This window comes from Acomys russatus, chromosome 22 (assembly GCF_903995435.1).
Source record: "Acomys russatus chromosome 22, mAcoRus1.1, whole genome shotgun sequence".
NCBI classification, from domain to species: domain Eukaryota; kingdom Metazoa; phylum Chordata; class Mammalia; order Rodentia; family Muridae; genus Acomys; species Acomys russatus.
This window is the reverse complement of record NC_067158.1, coordinates 21,868,932-21,879,170: the sequence shown is the minus strand read 5'-3', so window position 1 is coordinate 21,879,170 and position 10,239 is coordinate 21,868,932. Positions and strand designations below refer to the sequence as shown.

General features: G+C 39.4%; 1 protein-coding gene across 1 annotated transcript; it reads right to left on the bottom strand.

Moving 5' to 3' along the window:
• Window positions 1-9,217: 9,217 nt before the first annotated feature.
• LOC127206003 (60S ribosomal protein L39-like) lies at window positions 9,218-9,373 on the bottom strand. The gene has a single exon (XM_051165375.1). The coding sequence runs from the start codon at window positions 9,371-9,373 to the stop codon at window positions 9,218-9,220; it is 156 nt and encodes a 51-aa protein (XP_051021332.1).
• Between the last annotated feature and the right edge of the window lie 866 nt (window positions 9,374-10,239).

Below are 10,239 nucleotides of genomic sequence, written 5' to 3'. Positions count from 1 at the left end.
ATATACCCTTTGCCCCCAAGTAAAAGCAAAAGCAAATAGCCATTCATATTATGGGCCATATCTGTCTAACTCAAAACTTATCTTTCAGTTCTTTCAATCCATACCCTCTGTAGACTCCATATAAGCTTAGTATATTTCTCTTGTAGTGCACACTGAAAACACAGTAATTGGTCCTCTCATTCTACATACAGAACTCCTCTCCCACATTCCCTAAAATTTTGTAAGTAGATCTGAGCTCAAATACTACCCCCTGAGAGTCTTTCTGGCCACCCTTGCAAGAATCCCTAGCAATATTCTTATACTACCTTCTCTTTCTGCAGTCTGCCACCCTATTTGGAATTATTCTCAATTTTGAACCTGCTTGATCATGTTCTAAATATCCTAAATGCTTATTTGTTAACTTCAGAGTATCCACTAGACTGTATGCTCCTTGAGACAGTGGACAAGTACTGTCCTGTGCTCTGCTGTACCTAGGGTATAGTCTGGAGTCTAATAGACAGTCAACAGATATTTGATGATTAATGAGAAGGAATAGGCTGTTTCTCCTCAACAGTTAACAGAAGATGATGGGGTTGGTTAATCAAAACTAAGAATATATGTTTAAACCCCCCCCCAATGGAAAGCTACTACTTTGTAAGATAATTAAAAATATAATTGAAACCACAGACAGAGTTATAACACAGAGACCTTACATGGGTAGAAAAGTATTCCCCTAGAATTGTTATTAAATGGAAATCTCTCAGCACCAGGCATGAAATAGTTATTGGTCAGGGAGACCCCACGAAGTCTCTCAAAACACACACTATTGCCATTGCTCTTGGCATCAGAATAAGATGGTAAAGTCTTTTGCTGAAAACACAACATTCTTCAGCTGCAGGGCAAAGAGAAATAAAGTTGGAAATTACCTCAAACTGACTCCTTGCTCACTAGGTTTTATATGCTGTAAAGTGCCGTACAGACCTCTCCTCAGAGACGAAAGACATCAGTAGTATTCCTGAAGCCAGCCTTGCATACTGTGGTAGTAATGAGCCAGGCAAAATGTGTCCACGAGTACAATAGTGGCACAAAGGTTATGGGTGTAACCAACCGCTTTCTGATTGGATTTGATTCTACTCAGCAGGTAAGAATCCAGATCTGGTACTGAAAGCCTGGTCAAAACCTTATGGCTCTGCGAGTCATAGGTCCTATAGAGACTCTTACTACTGCTGTTCTGCCAAAGTAAAAAAGGGCAAAAAATAAATAAATAAATAAATAAATATGGGGAAATGAACAAGAAGAACGAAAGTTAACAGATATTGGAAAGTGAACAAGGAATCCCCAGATAGAAGCTGGAAGACTGGAGATGCTGAGGTATGTGATCATCTGCCTCAATATCTCTGGTAATTACCTACCTAAATCTAGGAGATAGGCTGGACAGATGAGTGAGAGCATGATAGTAACCCAAAGCATCAGGAAGCCAAAGGAGTGACCTCCAAAGAGGAGGCCACCTGGTCAGGTCAGTATAGTTAGGTGACTCTGCAAAAGAACTGACAAGGCTATGAAGGCACAGGAATCAGTTGAGAAATAATGAAATTGGGTCAGCAAATGTGCAGAGGTAGGAAAACCCACAGCAAGGTCTGGACTTAGGATCAGATGCCCATCACTCAAAGTAAAAGACTAGTCTACATGATTTGTGTTACCTGGTTCCCAATCTGACTTTGTCCCTTTTTTTTTTTTTTTTTTTTTTTTTTTTTTTTTTTTTTGACATTTGTTAAAAAAGGAAACAACCTTTCTCCAAACAACAGCAGTTTGTATTACATAGTGGATTAAATGTATACAGGACTTCTTGTGCTTATTGTCTGAGTCAAATGTTAGACGTTTGCACATTGTCACTAGCAAGCCAGATGGAAAGACTATATCACCTATTGGGAAAAGAAACTGCTGCATATGAACTAACCCAAAATCTGTCAAGAGGTGCTCTTTTTTACTTGAGTGTTTTATAGAGAATTGATAATGTCGCTCACATGGCTCAAAACAAAAACACTTTCAATCTATGAATCTTTCTAGATAAATTTTCTGACCTCTCCACTCACCTCCTCCCCAAAGTAGGAATCATTTGGCTGGATTGAGCACTTTGTCCAAGAATTGAGAAGTGTGAGTGTGACTGTGTGTTTGTGTGTGTGTGTGTGTGTGTGTGTGTGTGTGTGTGTGTGTGTGTGTAGGTAGGTAGTAGAATATGATTAACAGCACGCTGAACCAATGATTCATAGGTTAAAACTAATTTAGAACCTGACAATAGACAAGCTCACATGCAAAGGGGAAGATAAAGTATATTGATGTTAGTTGTCCTTCATTTGAATACAGCTTGGAGTCTGAGCTGAAAAAAAAAAATGCAGCAGTGCTTGCTTCAGCTGTTGTATTTTCAAAAATGATTCATTTCCTTTCACTGCACATCTGGAAGCTGAGAGGTGAGTATTTTGGTATGTAAGGTTCAGTCAGAAGCAATTTGCAACTGAGCTCACGAATTGTTTATCAGACATTTAGTCCTGAGGTTAGGACCTGCGAGTGGCAGTGACACCATTAGATTTCAGAACCAACTACTGAGATTAAAGCAGATTTCCCCAGTGGACCCTCCTTATATCCACAGGGCTGGGAATGCGGAGGCTTGGCTTCGCAGAACCACTTTATGAGTCACCCAATGTGTTTTGCTTCGGTACAGGGAGTTGGCTACAGTTTCTCAGGAAAATATATCAATGGCTAAGGATACTACTCTTGGCAAGATCTACATGTTTCCAAGTCTAAGGAAAGTTCCAGCTGTCAGAGATAGCAGATGAATCCCCATGGTCTAAGCATTTTTGCTTAGAGTCAAACATAATGGAGAAGAGGAGAAAGTAAGAAAATGCCTTTCATTTACACGAAGTGATAGAAAAACACTACACAAAAGATTTGAGGTCATCTTTCACTACTTGTGTCAGGCTGTGTCTCTATGCTGGCTGATGAATCCATGCTGTTGCTAACTACCTAAAATGGTGCTATGCGGCATGTAGTTCTCCACTCTGACTCAACAGCTCCATGATCAGGAAAACTTGGTCTATCTGAGGGTTTCCATTTAAAAGTTTTATACTACTCCCAGTCGATAGAGCTATACAGCTCTACCCACCGCTGCCTTTTCAAATCTTGCTCTCTGCATGGTTTATTTTTGTAAGCCATCCTATTTTGTTTATTATTTCCTGGAAACTATGCGAACCCCCACTTACAGGCGCCTTTGGCCCACATAGTACTGTCTCCTACTTTGCCAAGTAGCATTCATCTAACTCTGTACTTCTTCACCCAAGTTCACTCGCTTCTAGCCTCTTTCTTTTATATTTGCTGCTGGTGTCCTTGATAACAGAGTCTATGGTTGTGTGCTTTCTTATGCTCCCACCACTAGTGAGATGTGCTGCCCATAGTGAGTGCCCAGCATGTTAATGACAATACTAAATGTAAAGAAATTTGGACTTGGGCAAAACTGGCCCATAGCCAATCTTTATTGTTTGCTGGATCTTTCTGATGCTCAGCTTTCACATCAAGTCCTGACAGCTCTGCCTAATCCAACTGTCTCTTGTTCCTCATCTTGTCACTGCTTTTATCTGTCCATCACTGCTCATCTCACATTAAGTATACCCTGTTTTCCTTGCTTGCTTCTAACCTTCCTTTTTGCAGAACACAATGTTAAAGCTATTATTTTTAACTGTGTTTGTTTCTCAGTTTCTCTCTTAACCCAGCTATCACACAAATAATTGAGACTCTGTTATAGGTCTTTAATAATAAGCTTCATAACACAATAACTGAGCAGTTATTACTCTATTCTTAACCCTCTAAGCTAATCAAATCTCCTCCCAGCATACATTCCAGAGATACTTGCACTTTGTAGCTTTCCCTGATCCAACTCCTCTCCTTATGTCTCCTGGACCTCTGCCCATGGCAAAATTCCCTACTTCCTCCTCACACTCCTCCTCCCCTAGCTGGGAGGAAGTCCATTTCTATTTTTCCCCTACTCAGTGATTGGCTGTAAGCTGCTTTATTGCCATATCAGGAGACAATTGGGGAGCAATGTTTTTTTTTTTTTCCCATTTAAGTACTTTATTTTAGAAGTTGCCTGAGTCATGGCACCTCAAGAAAGAAATAGTAAATAATTACAATAACTATATGAGTAGATACAGAGGAGACTTTTGATAAAATCCAAAATTCCTACATGATAAATGCCCTGGAGAGCTGAGGAATTTACAGAAAGCCTATAGCCAACAGTAACTTAAATGGAGAGAGACTAAAATCAATTCCACTAAAACGAGGAACAAGACAAGGTTGCACACTCTCGGGGAGCAATGTTTATTCAACATTGAGAACAAAGACTGCAACTGGACATGGGGGTTAGAGAAATCAGCATTTGAATTACACAAATAGCCATATACTTACATCCTAAAAAGGCAACCTTTGTGTTCTAAAGTAAACCGGACCATCTTGCACATGACCTGAAAACTCTTCAGTGTTTTCTCTCTGTGCTTAGAAGGAAGCCCAATTCCTAAACAACTTCTAGACACTATGCCTGTCACTTTTGCCCTAGCTGATTACCTTACCTAACTTCCTTTCTTTTACAGAACTCTTCACATGAACCTCTAGACAGTTCTAGAAATATCTGCATTAAGATCCTATGCCTGGGCGTTATTCTTCTTTCAACAGTGGTCTATTCTGTCATCTCTCACATTTCAGCTCAAGAGTCCCCATGACCTAGAAAACTTTCTGATCACCCTATTTAAGGCATTCTTGTTCACGTCATTTCTACTAGTTTCAGCATATTGAACTGTTGCGTTCTACAAAGTGCTTTCCTTCTTCCTGATAAGCTTTGTTGCGGATGCTCCAATTCATTTTTAACTGGCTATTTGAAGTATTCTTCACAGAGTGCTAGAACTTTCTTTGTGTATCAGCTCCCTTTCTGATACCCTACCCTGATTTCTTTGGCTGCCTAGATTTCCATCTCTGCCTCATTCCAAGGTCTTCTCTCTCTACATCACAACTGGGAAATTATGTTGGAAGCCATGATGGCAGTAGAATTCAGATCACATGACCTCATCTCTCAAGGGTTGTTTTCCTTTGTCACTTATGTTCAGTGTGTCAAGTCAAAGTATTACTTATTTTATGTACTTTTTATTATTTTAACTGTTTTGAGAATAGAGCATATCTGGTCAATTGTGCTTGATTTTGAGTGAAAGTAGAAGTCCCTTGGTGTTTATGAACATAGCATAATCCAATTCTGCAAGCTGGCTCTCTAAGTAATAAAAGGGTGACTAGGTGGGTTGGGAAAGAGAGAAAGAGAAAAATATATATCATTAAACCCCATACCTTCACTATGCTGTGTTGGTTATTAGGAAATAGAAATGGAAACTGTCTTTGTGTTAATTACTGCCTTATATGGAGTACATGACACAGGCTGTACTAAATAGAACTCTTTGCATATGGGTGGGAATGAAGTAGAGCTCAGTAAGATGAAAGCAAAACTAAGCCCATCTGGAGCCTCTTCTCTCCTTAAGCGATGTGACCTTCCCCCACCATGGAGGTCATCTGCAAGCACAATGGATGTGAGCACTTCACAGGATGAGCTCATTATACCACAAACACAGAACAGGGACCAAGCAACCACAGGGCAACACAGAAAATTATTTTATAAGCCGACTTTTACAAATTGATTTCAAAACTGGGGAGCAATTACCATTAAGAAAATAATTTGCTGTTCTGAAGAGGGTAAGGCAAGGCAGTGGTTCAAAGATAGCCTAAGCTATCATTAGAGAAATCCAGTTATTTAGTCAATTTTACTTATTTACAGGACTAAAGATTAATGAGTACAGATACTCACTCAGACAGTAATTAGGTTTCAAAAACATACTATAACACAATCAATCATGGCTCTTGAACATAATGGCATTAGGGCAGAGCCCTCTTTCAACTCCAGTTATTAGCAAGTGATTGGTGAACAGTGAGCTTATGCTGAGAGCCTACTCCAGGGCCCTGAAATAAAGTGAAAGAAATTCCTTGGGATAATAGAAAGCATCTTTATCCTTTGTCCTTTGCCTGGACATTCGGAGCTGCTACACAGGAATCTGTAACATAACTTCAGGGTTGGTAGCATTTTGCTATAGTTGACAATTTACTCTTCGTTCAGCGTTACTTGAGGGTCCGTCTCTATTCATGCGCTTTCACTTATAATTTTTGAAATTTACTTTCTCTAGACTTTCCAAATAAGGATAAGTTTGGTTTTTTTTTTTTTTTTTATAAATAAATTGGGACCACATGGTACCTAAGCGGGGAGAAAATAAAAATGAAAGAAAGACAAAGGAATTTCCCTCATCTGCTCTTACTTCGAAAAGGACAACCTCTCTGGTCAGTAACCTAGGGAAACTGACCAAAGCTGTAAGTCCCAGGCTCATGGAACCTAGTGGAGAAGAGGTAAGAAAAGGAAAAAGCAGTAAACATTTGGAATTGTTTTAAATAAATAAAGTTTTAAAAAGAATGGAGTGCAACGTTTCTGCACAGTTTTCCTATGTTAACACCACACATGACCACGGTACCTTTGCAGATATGAGAACAATGGTTTGTGATGGAATGAGCAGTGCTGTTTCTCTGGGTTCTCTAGCCTCCAGAAACAAGCTGCTATTCTTGCATCCTACTCTAAGGGAAATGCAAGGGTTAATCTTGAGAAAGTGTCTCTACTACTATCTGGGCTTCCATAATGAATATTTTCCTGTTAGGATCCATTTCTATTTAATAATCTCTCCACCTATTCTTTTCTTTCTAAAGTTTATTATTATTGTTATTATTATTATTATTATTATTATTATTATTATTATTATTATCGTCATTGTTATTATTAATTCGCTGTACATTCTGGTCATAGCCTCCTCCCACATCTCCTCCCAGTCCCACCCTTCCTCCCTCTTACCACATCCGAGATCCACCCCTATCCACCCACCCTAGCTAATCAACTAGCATCAGGACTGAGCATGGCTTCTTCTGCTGTGGCCTGGCAAGGCAGTCCGGCCAGGGGGAAGTGACCAAAAATCAGACAACAAAGTTCATGTCAGAGGCAGCCCCTGCTCCTCTTACTAGAGGACCATATGAATCCTGAGATGCCCGTTGCCAACATCTGTGTAGGGGCCTAGGTCCTGTGCATGCATGGTCTTTGGTTGGTGCTTCAGTCTCAGCAGGACCCTCTGGGTCCCAGTTAGTTGGCTCTGTTGGCCTTCTTGTGGACCTCCTGAATAAATCGATACATCTCTCAAAGAAAATATTAAATCTCCATCCATTTTTAATAATCGCCTCCCTCCTACTGCTTTTCTCGCTAACCTCAGTTTTATATCAAAGTATGCAGGAAGCATACCAGCTCACACTGTGCTGCAGAGATACCACAAACCACCTCAAAAGGCACATATGCTTTTTCTTGTGAAATCACAGTGCACTTTGTTGAATTTGTAATCTTACCCTTCACATTTTCCCTTTTTTTATTTTAGTAGACAACTTATTTTTTCTGTGGTTATTTGTATAGAGTCCATGTACTTCATTTTTAGACTATTAGATTTTCTCTGATGCATCTCATTTTTTGTTAGAGATTATTCAGGCTATGGAATTAATCTAAGACTGTGTAAACATGGCTGTTGTAACCACAAGGTCTTTTAAAATTTTTTAAAGTAAAAATATTAGTATCATTCAATCTGACTGTTGTTTAGTTGTCATAACAGCAAACAACACGTATTCCCTGACTTTCTTTAAACAAATCATATTTCTGTTTAGAACTGACATCCTCTAACTATGTGAAAGTCCAACTAATTCTTCCCCAAAGGGAAAAGACCCTACTTAAACTTTGAAACTCAATCACGAGGAAGACAACTTTAGTTGACTACTGAGGCTTGCATTTGCTGTTTGGTTTACATGAGACTCAGGCACCTGCCATTCTGCAGAAGCTTAAACAAGTTTCTCTTGCCCTTTGCCAAGCTTTCTGGGGAGAGCAGCGCTATGAGGCTTGCAGAACTGCCAGGATTCTAGCTCTAAGACAAGACTCTGTCAAGGAGGGGTTGATTTCAAGTGCCAGCAAAGGCATCCCTTCCTTCCCAATCTCATTCCTCTTTCTACGCTAAAAATCCATCCTGTCTCCTTTTAATTTCTTCCCTATCTTGTAGATGTTGCCTGAAATGTACAATTTTCTTCCATACTATCTTGTATTTGTGGCTTCAGATTTGTTTCTGTTCCCTTCAATCCAGTTTCTAAGTAGTCTTAAGATTGAAAAACAACAACAACAAAAAAACCTGTCTTCCATATTTTATCGGTTCTTCCTACTGGAATGAAAATATCACGAAGACACTTAAGATTTGTTTGCTGAAGTATGGGTTTGCACTTAGCAAACCATGGGCTTAATAGATCAAAAGATAAGATTTGATGCTCTGGAGGGAAAACTGGAAATGGCCTCACAATCCTTAGTACAGTGCCTGTATTCAGTTGTCACAGTAACTGTCTGTTCGCCTGAGGCTGAACACACATGCTGGTCAAGAGCTGTCCATGTTTAGTGTATTTTCAATAACAGGTGACAAAAATGTTAAATTATAAGTAGAGAAAGCCATGTAAAATAGCCTTCAATTATTCACTATGTCATTGAGTAATTCTATAACATAGATTTAGTGATTTTAAGCAATTTTCTGGGAAAAGATAATTGAATGATACTCAATGGTTTTGATCCATTGGCGCTACTACCACTAAGAATTAGTCACAAAATAGCAGAGTAGATAAAAAACAGTTTATTTTTATTCCCTTTCACATTCGAGTTACAAACGTGAAATCGGTTTTCCTTAAGCATACTTTTTGGCTTTATAAAATTAAACACAGATATTTTCCTTATTATAAAATTTGTATCTACTATCCCAACGTTTTTTTAACTTTGGTGTAAGCAAGTCTACATTAGCATGTCTTGTTCCAGGCACACCCATTTTATTGGCTGTCATCTCTATAGAAGAACCAAGCATTTCTGTGCAAAAAAAAAAAAAAAAAGGAAACAAGATTGATTTTGAAAGATCCTACCTTTTATTACTTGACAAACCACCTCCCCAATCAAGACTTGACCAAGTCCACCAGGTTGAAAATGTCGAACTCCATCTGGCAGGACCGATCAATGACCCTGGCTTAATATAAAGCCTCAGTCTTGCCATTGTGAGAATCCTTAAAGTGCCAGCCTCCTTCTCCTCCAGTGTCTTCTCTTGGAGTTGTACCTGATCTTGTTACAAGTTTTCACCCGAATCCACCGAGGAGCAGGATGATTTTGCTTTTGTTTCCTGGCCAAGAATTGCTTGATTCTGAAAGTCTTGTGAGAAGACATCATGAGAATCTGAGTCTGATGTTTGGCTCATGATGGGGGAGGAAAGGAGAGCAGGAAACACAAGGTTTCATAGTTCATATAATAGTTGATCTAATCCAGACATAGGTGTGCATTTTTGCAGTCCTGGCTGAGGAAGGCTGATTCAGGAAGATCACCTCAAAGGCAAATAAAGCCATACTATAATTAGGGGGTGTTGGCAATTGCATCTGTGCCTATGTGACATCACAGCAGCTATGGTTGCTTGCACTGGGCCTGAGTAAACCTAAGCCTGTCAACAGCCAATCATAGAGCAAGAAGGGTCTTGTAAGACCCTCCCACTGACAAACTATGAAAGAATGGTGGATTCTGGGGGAAAGGACAGTCATTATGTTCACTTGTACACCCAGTGGTGAGTCCATCAGGCTCCAGTGGATAGTTTCCAGCTCAGAGCCACACATGCAGACCTGCATAAAATCAATGGATCACAATACAAAACAAGCATAAGGAGGGGAGACGAAAGTTTAGGGAGGAAGGATGAGGTGACAAGGTGGAAAGGAGATAAGTTTGGGGGTGGGCATAAACAAAATGGATTATATGCATGTGTGAAATTGTCAAAGAACAAATTTAATCAATTTTTTAAAAAAAAATTCATATCTGTGAAAAACCTTCCCACATTCCATGAAGATGTAATTATTTCTCTGAGTATTTCCAATCCCTGATTGGTTCACTCTGAAGGTGCGGTCACAGTAAATGTGAAAGGTACTGACTATACCTAGCAGTGTACTTTTCGCCTCCTCTCAATCTGTCCTGCCTCAATTCAAATGTTATTACTATGAAGATTTAAATTTTCCCAGAGTTCTAACAATCTCTTCCAAATTTTCCTTGTG

Coding starts and splice junctions, on each gene's coding strand:
- LOC127206003 (XM_051165375.1), bottom strand. CDS start 9,373: ATGTCTTCTCACAAGACTTTCAGAATCAAGCAATTCTTGGCCAGGAAA.